Source organism: Pseudophryne corroboree, chromosome 4, assembly GCF_028390025.1.
Source record: "Pseudophryne corroboree isolate aPseCor3 chromosome 4, aPseCor3.hap2, whole genome shotgun sequence".
NCBI classification, from domain to species: Eukaryota; Metazoa; Chordata; class Amphibia; order Anura; family Myobatrachidae; genus Pseudophryne; species Pseudophryne corroboree.
The window spans coordinates 899,624,900-899,641,688 of NC_086447.1; the positions used below are offsets into that span (position 1 = coordinate 899,624,900).

General features: G+C 49.7%; 1 protein-coding gene and 1 long non-coding RNA gene across 4 annotated transcripts in view; one reads left to right on the forward strand and one right to left on the reverse strand.

The window, feature by feature from the left end:
• The window catches only part of BABAM2 (BRISC and BRCA1 A complex member 2), a 462,713-nt gene that overhangs the window by 407,617 nt on the left and 38,307 nt on the right, over positions 1-16,789 (forward strand). For all 3 annotated transcript variants that reach the window (XM_063918901.1, XM_063918900.1, XM_063918902.1), the window contains one exon: positions 11,330-11,483. In XM_063918901.1, the coding sequence (XP_063774971.1) occupies positions 11,330-11,483 (154 nt within the window). The remainder of the gene's footprint in view (positions 1-11,329; positions 11,484-16,789) is intronic.
• LOC134910638 (uncharacterized) overlaps positions 1-16,789 on the reverse strand; it is an 85,890-nt gene that overhangs the window by 58,321 nt on the left and 10,780 nt on the right. The gene's annotated exons all lie outside the window — the stretch shown is intronic.

Genomic DNA, 16,789 nt, shown 5'->3' on the forward strand with positions numbered 1-16,789 from the left:
TCTGCCGTCCATTGTTGCACATGACTGAGTGCACAGAACACGTTTTCCGGCCAGGGGGTGTGATCCCTCCCTGGTAGGGGCTTATGCTAGCTTTGCTCTACTGACCCGGCCCTGCCGCAGTGTCAAGCGATAAAGAGTTCTGCACTTCCAGCCACTCATTTATTTATTAACAGTTTCTTATATAGCGCAGCATATTCTGTTGCGCTTTCCATTTGGAAACAACAGTGATAAAAAAAAGACTGGGTAATAACAGACAGACATAGAGGTAGGAGGGCCCTGCTCGCAAGCTTACAATCTATACAGTAATAAGCATTGATACACAAGGATAGGTGCTGTCTATTGCATAATGCATACCTTCCAATTTATTGTAATTTCTAATCAGGGGAACTGTGGCTTTGCGGGAATGCCGACATCGCAAGCCACGCCTCCCGTTTTCGTCACTATGGGGGCATGCTCAGCGCTCGGTGATCTGCTGCCCATGTCCCCAGCCCCTCTCTTCCAGTGAATAGACGCTGTGCGCATGCGGTACAATGTCTATTAACTGCTGCTCTGCTAAGCAAATCAATGAGTGACAAGGGGCCTTCCAACTCTCCCCCCAACCACCACCACAGGACACTGTGGCCTGTGGGTGGGACAGTGGGACAATCCCAGAATAACTGGACTGTTCCAAGGAAAATTGGGTTAGTTGGGAGGTATGCACAATGGTCCACCAGAATGCAAAGGTTCTCGGTGGGCTTTATGGCAAGGTCACACAGCAATGTTGGCCTGAGGTCAGGAGGATGGGAAAGTGAACAAAGAGAAAATATGTCAGGATATTGTAACAGTGAGTCAATGAGATCCGACTTTATATGGAACGCTGGAGGGTCAGTTTCTATAACCAATATTGTAGTGAGCTAGTCATAAGTAAAGGTGCATACACACTATGAGTCGGATCCATTCTGACATGCATTTGTTGGAATTGATCCGACAAGCCCAATTCAGTGAGTGGCCGCTCACTGACAATGCCAATCTGACTTTATTTAATTTTTTTATTTACCTCTTGCTCTGGCCGGAGCTTTGCAGTCTGGGGGGAAGGTGTGGGGGGGCTACCTCCGCCGCCTCAGTCTGGTCACCCGCAGAGACTTCAGCAGGATCCATCACAGAGCCGCCCAGGAAAGTTGAAGGGAGGGGGGTGAGGATGATGTCACCTTCTGCCGCGGTCACAGAGTGCGGACGGGAGCTCCGGGATGCAGCCGCTACCTGATGCCGCAGCTCCTGAGCCAGGCGCCGGCCCCGATCTCCCTGGTCAGCCGGACCGCCAGCGCAGGTATCCGAGCGCTCGGGGATCAGCTCCGCCATGTCCCCCACACCTGGAGACTTTTTTTTAAAAACTCAACAGGTTTTGGCTGTTGTTCGACAATGGCAACCCGACTTTTTTAAAAGTCGGATTGGTATTGTCGGAAACGGGTCTAAAACCTGTCTTGTTTTGCCGCGCTTTAAACAATGCACGTGGATCAATTCCGACACCTTTCCAACAAGTCGGGAGTTTCTGACTTGTCAGGAAAAGCGGCCCCCTATTGAATAGGTTGGAACCCCTTCCGAACTAAACCTGTCGGAAGCTGCCGTCTTTCTGACAAGACGGTAGCTGCCAACAGCTATTGAATACACCCCACAGCGATATAGTAAACAATATCGCTCATTTTCCACCTCCTGAGACAGTGTTTATGCAGCTGACAACGGCCGATGTACAGCCTAGCCGCGGCATGACGTCACTGTGCGATATTGCACAGTGTGTATGCCCGCCGTCGGGTGGCCCAGGCCGGGAGGAGACACACTAGGCGATGTCGCTCATGGAGCACATCGCCTAATGTGTACCCACCTTAAGAGTCAGATCTGGAAAAAAAAACATTGACTTTATAGGTTAAAAAGTATCTGGATTTTGGGGGAGCCAGAGGTGCCCAAATAACTTGCCTTATGGTGATCGATAAGGTACTGAGCACTTTCTTGTGTTGCACAATGTTTTTATCCCCTGGCCATTCTTTTTAGTTAACCCTTACATGGAGTATCCTCCAGATAAAGGGGAGATGATGTGGCCCTGAGCCTCCCACCTTCCTGCCATCTCAGTGTGATCTGCAGATTTAGGGGTCTATTCATGAAGCAGCGAAAAGAAAGGAGAAGTGAGCCAGTGGAGAAGTTGCCCATGGCAACCAATCTGCTGCTCCGTATAATTTTATAGTATGCAAATTATAAATGTTACTTCAGTGCTTATTGGCTGCCATGGGCAACTTCTCCACTGGCTCACTTCTCCACACTTATCACTGCTTCATGAATATACCCCTCAGTCCCCTGGGTGAATGCCTTAGCTGGACTCTGAAGAGGAGTCTCCAGACCCTTGCATGATATATCTATATAACAATAATACGGGATGCGGTCAAGATCCCGCCGGACGGAATCCCGGCGGTTGAAATACCGATCCCGGGATCCCGACCGGCACAATCCCGACATATTCTCCCTCTGTGGGTGTCCACGACACCCATAGAGGGAGAATAAATTAGCGTGCCGAGCGCAGCGAGCCCGCAAGGGGCTGCGTTGCGCTCGCCCCCCTGTCGGGATTGTGGCAGTCGGGATCCCGGTGACGGTATTCCGACCACCAGGATCCCGTCTGGCGGGATTTCGGATTGATCCCAATAATACCAGTACAATACTGCCCTGGCCAAATGCTGATAAAACTGAAGACGTTTGCATCAACAAGCTGCCATTGGCTATTTAAATCCCCTTTACATCATGCCTCTGATTTGGAAATTAGTAACCAATGGGATTAGTTACATTAAATCGCACTAATTTGCTCGGCAAAGAAAGGCGTCACATTTCCTAAAAGAGAGGGATTGGTGAAACTGTATATTGGCTAGTATTTATATTATCATTGTTTTATAAGGTGCAGCAAGATATCCACTGCGCTGTACAATGGGTGAGCAGCAGAACCCCTGCAAATTATAGGATGAGCAAGTTGCATAGTACAGAGTGGGGAGGGGAGAGGAGGGATGGAGAGAAGACAGGGTGCACGCCAGCATGTAACAATCCTGTGCCCAATAGCCTGGGTGCAACAAGCAGGGCGAGAGGCACTGTGGGTGGAGATTAAGGGGGACATTTACTAAACAGTGATAAGAGCGGAGAAGTGAGCCAGTGGAGAAGTTGCCCCATCAACCAATCAGCAGCTGTGTATAATTTTATAGTATGCAAATTATAGATGTTACTTCAGTGCTGATTGGTTGCCATGGGCACTTCTCCAGTGGCTCCCTTCTCCACTCTTATCACTGCTTAGTAAATGTCCCCCTAAGAGAGCAGGCAGTAAGAGCCTGGGGTCAGTGCATGGTTGGTAAGGGTAGGAAGACGTGAGGAAAGTATGTCACAGTCTCAGCATTGCGCAATGCGATTTCTCCTGGACATAAGGGGTAATTCAGACCTGATCGCTCGCTAGCGTTTTTTGCAGCGCTGAGATCAGGTCAGAACTGCGTATGCATATACACCGCAATGTGCAGGCGCGTCACACGGGTACAAAGTGGATCGTTGCTGTGCAATGAGTTTTACGGAGAATCCATTCGCACAGCCGATCGCAAGGAGATTGACAGGAAGAGGGCATTTATGGGTGTCAACTGACCGTTTTCTCGGAGTGGTTGGAAAAACACAGGCGTGTCCAAGCGTTTGCAGGGCGGGTGTCTGACGTCAATTCCGGCCCCGGACAGGCTGAAGTAATCGCAGCGGCTGAGTAAGTTCTGGGCAACTCAGAAACTGCACAAGATCTTTTTGTACCGCTCGCACACTTGCACAGCTAAAATACACTCCCCGGTGGGCGGCGACTATGCGAACGCAGGACTGCAAAAAACAGCTAGTGAGCGATCAGGTCTGAATTACCCCCATAGTGTCAGCCTATATAGTACATAGCGTGGGCGACTGATACACCATATCAAGGTGTGAATACAGCTCTAACATCAATTTCACCTTCTGAGCTCATTTAACGCAAAGTTAGACTGGAAAATCTTTTAATAAGTCTAGTGTTAATTGCGGACTGTAATATGCGCCCATGCATTAAATGGTCTCATTATCTCTCCGCATTAAGCATGAAATAGCTGCTTGTCCAGAAGCCGCCTCAAGGCCTCGGAATACAGCTGACGTCTCTGCATCTTCATCTCAAGGCTGTCCAGCTGAAGTCTGTGTCATCAGCCCACTATCTCACGTCCATAACTTGTGTTTAAATCACCAGTCAGACTCGTGACCCTCATGATAACACCTAGAACCTGCCATGCATACGTGCTGCAATTCCTGTCCATGTGCCAGACAGAGAGCTGATTTTCCCTAGGAAGTTGAAGTAGGTGCCCAATAAATATCATGTAATCCTATGTGTAGAGATTTCCTTATCTGTTTATAGAGGCTGAACCCTGTAACTATTTACACTGGTATTCTCCTACACAGAAGGAGCCTAGTAACACAAGACAGCTATGCCAACAGTTGTTAACTTTCAGATAAAGTAGTGAGTACCACCCCAACGCTACTCAAACAGGGGACGCAGGTAATCTGATGGTCACCTCCAGGCTGGACCAATACACATCAGGACCCAAGGTGTTTTACCGTGATATGGGACACATTGCACTGTATCTTAGGAGAAGATATGGGAATGCAATGTAATTTACCCCATATCTCGGGAAAAGGGTGTAGTATGGGATCCCGACAGTTGGGCGAGCACAAATGAGCCCCTTGCGGGCTCGCTGCGCTCACATAGCTGTGGGCACGGTGCGCTATTTATTCTCCCTTTAGGGGGGTCGTGGACCCCCAAGAGGGTGAATAGTTGCCGGTATTCCGGTGCCGGTATACTGAGCACCGGGAACCCAACAGTCAGCATACTGAATACCACCCTTGGGAAAATACCTTGGGCCAATATCAGTGCATTATTTGTCAGCACTGCTCTGGCCTATATAACGTGCTTTAACATAGCTGTACGTTGAGACCCTGCAAATAAGAGTTTGTTACCTTTCTATGTACGTGTTCTATGTTGTCTAACTGGGGATGGTATCGGGATCCCGGCGCTTGGGATGCTGGCGCTCAGAATACCGACAGTGGCATCCCGACACCTCTTAGGTAAGTATTCTAACCCTAACCCCCTACTTCCCTAACCTCCCCTTCCAATGACCTGACCCTAACCCCCTCCCCTGTGGTACCTAACCTTCCCTCCCCGCAGCCTAACCCTAACCCCATCCCCCATAGCCTTACCCTCCCACCTTAATGCCTAACCCTTACTGCCTAAACGTAACCCTTCCTTTCCGCAGCCTAACCCTCCCCCCATCACCCACAGCCTAATCCTCCCCCACAGCCTAACCCTCCCCCATCACCCACAGACTAACCCTAACCCTTACCCCACAGCCTAACCCTAACCCTATCACCCATAGCCTTACCCTCCCACCTTAATGCCTAACCCTTACTGCCTAAACGTAACCCTTCCTTTCCGCAACCTAACCCTCCCCCATCACCCACAGCCTAACCCTCCCCCACAGCCTAGCCCTCCCCCATCACCCACAGACTAACCCTAACCCTTACCCCCACAGCCTAACCCTAACCCTATCACCCACAGCCTAATCCTCCCCCACAGCCTAACCCTCCCCCATCCTCACCCACAGACTAACCCTTACCCCACAGCCTAACCCTAACACCCATAGCCTTACCCTCCCACCTTAATGCCTAACCCTTACTGCCTAAACGTAACCCTTCCTTTCCGCAACCTAACCCTCCCCCATCACCCACAGCCTAATCCTCCCCCACAGCCTAACCCTCCCCCATCACCCACAGACTAACCCTAACCCTTACCCCACAGCCTAACCCTATCACCCATAGCCTTACCCTCCCACCTTAATGCCTACCCTTACTGCCTAAACGTAACCCTTCCTTTCCACAACCTAACCCTCCCCCATCACCCACAGCCTAACCCTCCCCCACAGCCTAACCCTCCCCCATCACCCACAGACTAACCCTAACCCTTACCCCACAGCCTAACCCTAACCCTATCACCCATAGCCTTACCCTCCCACCTTAATGCCTAACCCTTACTGCCTAAACGTAACCCTTCCTTTCCGCAACCTAACCCTCCCCCATCACCCACAGCCTAACCCTCCCCCATCACCCACAGACTAACCCTAACCCTTACCCCACAGCCTAACCCTATCACCCACAGCCTAATCCTCCCCCACAGCCTAACCCTCCCCCATCATCACCCACAGACTAACCCTAGCCCTTACCCCACAGCCTAACACTAACTCTATCACCCATAGCCTTACCCTCCCACCTTAATGCCTAACCCTTACTACCTAAACGTAACCCTTCCTTTCCGCAGCCTAACCCTCCCCCCATCACCCACAGCCTAACCCTCCCCCACAGCCTAACCCTAACCCTCAACCCATCACCCACAGCCTAACCCTCACCCCACAGCCTAACCCTAACACTCCCACATTAATGCCTAACCCTCCCTTCCCCGCAGCCTAACCCTGCCCCATCCCCCAGAGCCTAAACCCCCCCGCAGCCTGAACCTGGCATTGTGATCCACGTCGGGATCCCAGCGTCTGTCTTCTGGCCAGTATCTGGATTCCAGCTACCGGTATGCTGAACAGATCCCATCTATTTGTCAAAAATGCCCCAATTTGTAATAATATCATTAAAACTTAAGTTTTACCTTGTAGTAACCTATTTACATTTGGTGGATTAGTGCCCCAACCAGAAAAGTACCTCGCTTCTCTGTTGTTACCAGTATATTGTGGGTTTGACCAATAGTCCTATGAGATTACAGCCAATCCATTCACCGGGAACCTCACAGAGGCACTTCATGACCTATGTTCATGAGGCAACATTTTCATAGACCAAGAATGCATCTTATATCAAAAGAATTAATTCTATTACTGAGGCATGAGGCGCCTGCTGTATGGTGAAGCCTCAGGCCTCTGATGATGAATCGATAGGATGTATTGTCCCGCTGTGTAAGTGGCAGGTGCTCCGTGATTGCAGCCACTGAGAATGGTTCTGCAAAACACTGAGCCCTCTATATACAGTCATCCGAAAGTAATTACTTCAATTTGATTACTGTTCTCATATTTGGAAATATGGAGGTGATTACTTTATTATTTAAATTAATCAGTTCCACGTTATCTTTTTTTTTTTTTTATGTATTTTTCTTCCACCAAAGAACACAGTGTTTCTTTCCTTTCAATAATTGTCCTCTCTTAACCTTGAGTGGTTCTAGAATGAAGCTTTCCCAGCAGTGACCTGGGAACACCCCATCCCTCCATCCCTCCTCGCTGCTCTGCTGAAATGTGTTTTTTCTACTCCGAGCTGGTATTGTAAACAGTTTAGTATAAAATGTTCTGTATGGTATGTATCCGTGCTATGCTGCTCCAGTTCATATATCTGGGTAACTTCAGGTGACTTCCCCTCTGTCTGGATTCCAGGCATGACTGTGCCAGACAATTATGTTTATGATAACGGCGCTCGTTATTCCTGTGCATCCAGGCTGTAAGAGCATTCTTATGACTGAGATGCCTGCAGTTTCCTATGGATTTAGTGTAAAGTCTCTCACATAGGGGGTCATTCCGAGTTGCTAGTCCGCCCCGCATGCCAGTGCCGCCCCCCTTCCCCCCGCACAAATACAAAAGCATCGCACAGCGGAGATGCTTTTGTATTTTTGGAGTAACTCCCAGCCAGCGCAGCTCCTGCGGCTGGCCGGGAGTTGTTCTACGCTGCCGCTGGCCGCAGCGGCTGCGTGAGGCGTCACGGAGCCGCCGCGGCCCGCCCCCCCAACGGTCCGACCACGCCCCCTAAACAGCGTCTTAGCCCCTCTCGCCCAGCGTCCGCCTCTGTCTCAGAGGTGATCGCTAGGTAATGACGACTGCCATGCGCCGGCGCACTGCGTCACCGGCGCATGCACAGTTCCGACTCGATCGCTGCGCTGCGACAAACTGCAGCGGGCAATCGGGTCGGAATGACCCCCATAGTACAGCCTCTCACATCTAGCAGCTACAGATAAACCCATGGCTTCTATCTATCTATCTATCTATCTATCTATCTGAGATTTATCTCAAATCAATTTAATAACTCTCTTTGGAGCCTATTCATCATCCTTAATGGGGCTGATACACATGCAGGCCCACCTAGTATTCAGCGTTGATTGCTGGAGCCCCAATCATTGCTATGGGAAGGAGGTCTGGACTTGCGAAGAAGGACCTAAGTCCATGAGCAGCTGGCTGTCACAGCAGAGCTATGTAACACTGACGCAGTGTCAGGGATCACGGAGATGCACTGCTTTTTGGTGCGGCTGTCCCTTCACCAGAGCAATACTGAATTGCTCTGGTGTTTAATTGTCCACGGTCTCGGCTCCCGATCCTGAATAGGGCCCTCTGTATTTTTCTGTTTCACAACTTTGTCTAACATAGGGGTATATTCAATTGAAGTGGGATCCATTCCGACATCCATTCCGACCTGGGCAATTCAATGTCATCTCAATTCGACTTTTAAAAAAGTCGAATTGAGATGCGGGAGCTGAGACGGGGGAGAACCGCAGGTAGACGGGGGAGAGCAGTGCTACAGCAGTGACTATATAGCCGCTGCTGTAGCGCGGCTCTCCCCCGTCTCCACCCCCCCCCCCCCCCCCCCCCCCGTCTCTGCCTCTCCCCGTCCCCGCATCACAGCCGCCGCTCACGGCAGCGTCCACCCGGCTCCAGCAAGCAAGGTCTCGCTTGCTGGAGCTGAGTGGACGTTGCTGTGAGCGGCGGCTGTGACATCCCTCGGCGCTGCTCTCCCCCGTCTGCCTGCGGCTCTCCTGGTCTCTGCTCCCGCATCTCACTTCGACTTTTTTTAAAGTCGAATTGAGATGGTCAAAAAGGGGGCCAAAACCTGTCGGTTTTGGCCCCGTTTTCGACACAAGCACGTGGATCGGCAGCTATTCCACCGATCCACGTACTTGTCGAATAATTTTGGGCTAGATTGAATAGGTCGGAACCCCTTCCGACATAAAAAAGCCGGAAACTGCCGTCTTTTCGACAGACGGCAGCTGTCGACTTCAATTGAATATACCCCATATTGTCTAAACAGACTTGATTAGAGTTTAGGCTTTTAGTAAAAGCTAAAATGGATCCTGGGGCTGTGGATGTGAGAGTGAAGAGAGGGCTCCATCCATGAGGCCCATTTCGGCTCTTTTAATCCTTAAGCCTGAGACCAGGCTAATTAGTATCTGCATATGTAAGAGGCTGATATTAGCTGGGTCAGGACTTTGCTCAGGATCTCACTACCTGGGGAAACAGGCAGCTGGCCTGTTATGACACACTGTCATTTACTAACTTTAAGTAGTGTGCATATGCCTGTGTTTGTGTTAAGGGCATTAGGTCCTACTGCACAAAACACTTGCCACATCTAGATTGCACAAAAATCCTGGACTGGTGTGCTGTTTTCCTGGCTGCTGTGTGTTTAGTGGTGCCCATCTAATCCAGAAAAGGGCACTCCTACCCTGATCTCCTCACACTATATAAAAGAAAAAGCAAGTAGTGCAATCTGTTATCTATTCCATGTGTGCCTTTCTTTTCCATGTTAGACTGAGGAAGTGTCAAAACATTGGTGTATTAATATTCACAATTCTGCACTTAACTGTTATAACACTATAATAAAAATGATCGTTGAAACTATTGAAACATTTCTAATAAAATAAAAATGATAAAAACAAAGTAAAATTGATCTCGCAATTATCACAATCAATTCATTATTGTTATCAAGCAATTTATGATTTAAGTGATCTGCCAGAGGCCCTAGTGTTACCATGATGATGATTCTGCCGTTGAGCCGGATTCAGCGAGATGTACGGTGTGGCTGTACAATACCATACAACTAACGTGGTTATGCTGCAGGAGGCGTCTGTCGGAAAAAGATGCCTCTTGTCGGCATCGCAGAACGTATCGCAGCATCGGATCACTATCGGTTGCGATGTTCGCAGTCCTTGACCAACTGAGCATGCCGAAGCTTACTCACACTGGCCGTCGGAAGTCCTCTGCTGTGGCCGGGAAGTCTGCGACCGAAAACGCAGACCCTGGACTCGACATTCTTACAAAACACGACAAGCCCCTGATTTGTAGAACAGTCCCTGTAGCCGCCCACAAACACTGCAGCATGTCACTCATGCGGCTACGGGGAAACTGCGAGTAATCACGAAGGACTCGTCCTGCACGTGCGCAGTTCCCCCACCATCGGGGTTTACTTACTAACCTGAATCAGGTCCATTATAATAAGGTGGTATAAGAAGTCACTATTATAGATCTCTGTTGAGAAGGTATATGAGGAGTGCAGGAGTACACCGGAACCCTAATACACCAGGTTTTAAGTATATCCATGGTAAGCACCAAGGCCGGACTAGCTATCTGGCACTTCTGGCACACGCACAGGTGGTATAATCAAACTGATTAGTCACCTGTGCCTAAGCAGGGATGTCCTTAAAATTTGTACTGTTGGGGGGCCTTGAGGACCTCGTTTGGGAAGCACGATTTAGGGTGTAGATCTCATTTACTTGACCATTGTAGTGTGCTGGGGGAATTCTGTGTGTTTTGTCTTGTCTAGATCAGCCCTTCCCAGAGGCACACGCAGGATTTACTTTGGAGGCTTTCCATATTTTATATATATAGAATTTTCTTATATATAATGTGTGTGTGTATACAAATGTATAATATATATCTATATGTGACATACATAACACACCACACGCACACACACTGTACATACCTATAAACATTCACACACATACCCTGGGCTTAGAGTAGGGGACTGGTGGTCTCGCTGGCATTCATCGTAGAGGGAGCTGTTGTCGCTGAGCATGCGGAACAGCTCCCATGCTCCTCTGGGTATTTTCCGTGCAGAGAACTCTGACGTCCAGAGCTCCCTGATGCAGCACTAGCTGTGATTGCGGTTGCTGTCGCGATCGCGGTTTGTATTGAGATGGAGACAGAGCTGTCTCCGTCTCTACAAACAAGAATTTAGTCAATCGGGAGGGGGGGGGGGGGGGGTTATGGGTACCCAGAACCCCCCCTCCCTGCGTGCGCTACTTCTTCCCTTGCAAGCACTTGCAATGGACTAATAAATTGATCTGAGCAACTTTCCATTTGTGTGTATCATTTCCAGTACATTGGGCACATTCTGTACAGGGATAAGGGATAGGTGCTCTCTGTAAGAGCCCACATGATATAAGTCCTTGTTTGTGTAATGACGACATTAGATGAAGTGTTCTTCCGTTGCTAGGCGCCTTTATATATTGTAAGTGATTCCTTCTTTGTCTTTGCAGTTGACCTTCCTCTGTATTTCCCCCGGGACCAGCCTATGCTGACCTTTCAGTCCGTCTATCACTTCACCAACAGCGGGCAGCTGTACTCACAGGCACAGAAGAGCTATCCATACAGCCCACGCTGGGATGGGAATGAAATGGCAAAGAGAGCCAAGTAAGATGTTCCTCATGTCGTACGTAGCACACATGCAGCCTTAATAGTCCAGTCACGGTGGCTGCGGCCAAACTTCAGTGGGTGGAGTCTATTGAGATACCGTAAAACGAGTCTTGCTCCGTGGTACCTGTCTGTGCACCTCTGTGGGGAATTTGCCATTCTGATTTGGGGTGGAGGGGGCATCGGCTGGCACATGGAGAATAGAGAAGAGAGCAGTGTGGGTCATTACAAGCACCGGGGACTCTGGCACATCCATTGTGATTGCTTTGAACTGCAACATACAGATGGAGCCTCGCTCATCTAGGCTTCTCTGCTGCACCATGGTGCACCAAGGCTTATTAGCATAAACCCTTCATCTATTGTTCTCAGCTGCAATACAATACAGAGAGAACAATACAGCAGGGGATAAGTCATTACAGCAGGGGATTAAGTCCGACTGCCCTGGCTCAGTTATTCCTATTAAAGGGATAGATGAGCAGGGCTCCATCTGTAACTACAAGTCTGGGGACCGTTGCAGCTTGTACCAGTATGGAATTGCTATTATAGAACTGCTGATCGCTAACACGGGAAATGGAAATTTAATTTAATATGGTCCAAGGGGGTATCTCCTCCACTGTGATTAAGTTGTATGGAACACCTGATACAGGTTCAGTGATCCCTAGAATATAGTCCTACCACCTGTAGACTATAATCTCACTTCCCTTTAACAAAACAAGCTTGCCCCTGAGCAGTATCTAGCAGCAAAGGGCCCTACACATTGAGCAATCCGCCGCCGAGCTGCCCGACGGCGGAGACTGCCGACGGGCGACCCGGCGGCGGGGGAGCAGTGATGGGGGGAGTGAAGTTCCTTTACTCCCCTCGTCACCCGGCTCCATAGAAGTGCAGGCAAATATGGACGAGATCGTCCATATTGGCCTGCATGCACAGGCGACGGGGCACCAACGATGAACGAGCGCGGGGCCGCGCATCGTTCATCGCTGGAGCCTCCACACTCAAAGATATGAACGGTATCTCATTCATTAATGAACAAGATCGTTCATATCTTGGAGTATTATCGCCCAGTGTGTAGGGCCTATTACAGTGGCTAAATAAGCAGTGCAAGTGAAGTATAATTATTCTTATCTACTATTGCTGGTGCACGGAGCTTTTAATGGGCAATTAGATTGGTTTTGACCTAATTGACCACAGTTTGTAGTGTATATGAGCCCACAAAGAGCACGGATACTAATCAGCGTCTGATTGGGCGCCATCAGATATTGCTCGGTACGGACGTCACTTACTGTACGACCGGATAATGATCACGTCTGCGATGTACGTGGTCGTCATTCAACAGTGCTAATGATGAGTTTCAGATTTAACCACGTATGTGTATTTACCTCTGACCCCAACGCTCCGCAGTTGTGCAAAGCGTATGGACATCTTAGGACTAGATCCCTGCTGTAGAGGTCATAGAAATCCTATTGGCAGTGTGGACAAGAGCAGCTAATAGGATCTCATAGGACAGTTGCTGCAATGATTGGATAAGTCCATAGTCTTAAGGTGCCCATGTTTCATGTGTATCATACCAGCAGCCCTTGCACTGGAGCCCCAACTACTGAATGGCTGTATGGGATATGTATAGTGACGTGGTGACAGAATGAAGAGGAATCCCACACAAAGGATTCACATGAAAGAATATATCGATGTATGTATAGGGGGGATTACCTCTTATAGCTAAATATCAAGAAGGGGGAATCCTATATTTATCCTCCAGTTATATGTAAAGGCGGTGCTTGCTTCTGACTCTCGTACATATAATAGCAGGCCTAACCGCAATCCACGATCCATTACCCTGACACGCGGGGGGACGCCCAGCACAGTGCAAGCCTGCCCGCATGCCAGATCCTGCACCCCCCCCCCCCCGCCTGCAAACGTGTGAAAGCATTGCACGGCGGAGATGCTTTTGCATGTTTAGCATACCACCCAACATGACCCTCTCCAGGAGGGACACAATGCTCTGCTTCTGGACTTTTCTCTTCATTTATGACTGCGCTCACCTGTGTTGAACAGGTTAATGGATAAGAAAGGTGTTTCAGCACAGGTGAGGGCAATCATATAGTAAGAGGGAAGTCCAGGAGCAGAGCATTCTGTCCCTCCTGGAGAGGGTCATGTTGGGAGGTATGGTTTAGGGTAGCCGTCTGCCTACGCAATCTACGATAGTGTTCACTCTAGGAATTTTTTAGGGCAGGGTGCTGATCACGGGGAGGGCACATTTTTAATTTAGGAGGGCACATTTTTCAGTTAGAAGGGCAAAATTAGGTACATACTATAATGCTTGGCCCTCCCATTCCCACATGCCAAAGAATGGACAGTGCGCGCCAAAGGCGCGCATCAAAAATTTAGGGGCGTTGTTTTTCACACAGTAGTGCAGCTAATACACACTGCACCAGGTAGAACCTCCTATACACATTGCACCAGGTAGAGAGCACTGAGACACACTGCACCAGGTAGAGAGCACTGAGACACATTGCACCAGGGAGAGAGCACTGAGACACATTGCACAAGGTAGAGAGCACTGAGACACATTGCACCAGGTAGAGAGCACTGAGAAACATTGCATCAGGTAGAGAGCACCGAGAAACATTGCACCAGGTAAGAGCACCGAGAAACATTGCACCAGGTAGAGAGCACTGAGACACATTGCACCAGGTAGAGAGCACTGAGACACATTGCACCAGGTAGAGAGCACTGAGAAACTTTGCACCAGATAGAGAGCACCGAGAAACATTGCACCAGGTAGAGAGCACCGAGAAACATTGCACCAGGTAGAGAGCACCGAGAAACATTGCACCAGGTAGAGAGCACTGAGAAACATTGCACCAGGTAGAGAGCACCGAGAAACGTTGCACCAGGTAGAGAGCACTGAGACACATTGCACCAGGTAGAGAGCACTGAGAAACATTGCACCAGGTAGAGAGCACTGAGAAACTTTGCACCAGGTAGAGAGCACCGAGAAACATTGCACAAGGTAGAGAGCACTGAAACACATTGCACCAGGTAGAGAGCACTGAGAAACATTGCATCAGGTAGAGAGCACTGAGAAACATTGCACCAGGTAGAGAGCACCGAGAAACACCAGGTAGAGAGCACCGAGAAACATTGCATCAGGTAGAGAGCACTGAGAAACATTGCACCAGGTAGAGAGCACCGAGAGGACATTGCATCAGGTAGAGAGCACTGAGAAACATTGCACCAGGTAGAGAGCACCGAGAAACACCAGGTAGAGAGCACCGAGAAACATTGCATCAGGTAGAGAGCACTGAGAAACATTGCACCAGGTAGAGAGCACCGAGAAACATTGCACCAGGTAGAGAGCACTGAGACACATTGCACCAGGTAGAGAGCACCGAGAAACATTGCATCAGGTAGAGAGCACTGAGAAACATTGCACCAGGTAGAGAGCACTGAGACACATTGCACCAGAAAGAGAGAACTGAGACACATTGCACCAGGTAGAGAGCACTGAGACACACTGCAACCAGGTAGAGAGCACAGAGAAACATTGCACCAGGTAGAGAGCACTGAGAAACATTGCACCAGGTAGAGAGCACCGAGAAACATTGCACCAGGTAGAGAGCACTGAGACACATTGCACCAGGTAGAGAGCACTGAGACACACTGCATCAGGTAGAGAGCACTGAGAAACATTGCACCGGGTAGAGAGCACTGAGACACATTGCACCAGGTAGAGAGAACTGAGACACACTGCACCAGGTAGAGAGAACTGAGACACACTGCACCAGGTAGAGAGCACTGAGACACTGCACCAGGTAGAGAGCACTGAGACACACTGCCCCAAGTAGAGAGCACTGAGACACACTGCACCAGGTAGAAAGCACTGAGACACATTGCACCAGGTTGAGAGTACTGAGACACACTGCACCAGGTAGAGAGAACTGAGACACACTGCACCAGGTAGAGAGCACTGAGACACACTGCACCAGGTAGAGAGCACTGAGACACATTGCACCAGGTAGAGAGCACTGAGACACTGCACCAGGTAGAGAGCACTGAGACACATTGCACCAGGTAGAGAGCACTGAGACACATTGCACCAGGTAGAGAGCACTGAGACACTGCACCAGGTAGAGAGCACTGAGACACTGCACCAGGTAGAGAGCACTGAGACACATTGCACCAGGTAGAGAGCACTGAGACACACTGCACCAGGTAGAAAGCACTGAGACACATTGCACCAGGTAGAGCACTGAGACACATTGCACCAGGTAGAGAGCACTGAGAAACATTGCACCAGGTAGAGACCGACACATTGCACCAGGTAGAGAGAACTGAGACACACTGCACCAGGTAGAAAGCACTGAGACACACTGCACCAGGTAGAGAGCACTGAGACACACTGCACCAGATAGAGAGCATTGAGACACACTGCACCAGGTAGAAAGCACTGAGACACACTGCACCAGGTAGAAAGCACTGAGACACATTGCACCAGGTAGAGAGCACTGAGACACACTGCACCAGGTAGAGAGCACTGAGACACATTGCACCAGGTAGAGAGCACTGAGACACTTGCACCAGGTAGAGAGCACTGAGACACATTGCACCAGGTAGAGAGCACTGAGACACATTGCACCAGGTAGAGAGCACTGAGACACATTGCACCAGGTAGAGAGCACTGAGACACATTGCACCAGGTAGAGAGCACTGAGACACATTGCACCAGGTAGAGAGCACTGAGACACATTGCACCAGGTAGAGAGCACTGAGACACATTGCACCAGGTAGAGAGCACTGAGACACATTGCACCAGGTAGAGAGCACTGAGAAACATTGCACTAGGTAGAGAGCACTGAGACACATTGCACCAGGTAGAGAGCACTGAGACACATTGCACCAGGTAGAGAGCACTGAGACACTGCACCAGGTAGAGAGCACTGAGACACATTGCACCAGGTAGAGAGCACTGAGACACATTGCACCAGGTAGAGAGCACTGAGACACATTGCACCAGGTAGAGAGCACTGAGACACATTGCACCAGGTAGAGAGCACTGAGACACATTGCACCAGGTAGAGAGCACTGAGACACATTGCACCAGGTAGAGAGCACTGAGACACATTGCACCAGGTAGAGAGCACTGAGACACTGCACCAGGTAGAGAGCACTGAGACACATTGCACCAGGTAGAGAGCACTGAGACACCCTGCACCAGTAGAAAGCACTGAGACACATTGCACCAGGTAGAGCACTGAGACACATTGCACCAGGTAGAGAGCACTGAGAACATTGCACCAGGTAGAGAGCAC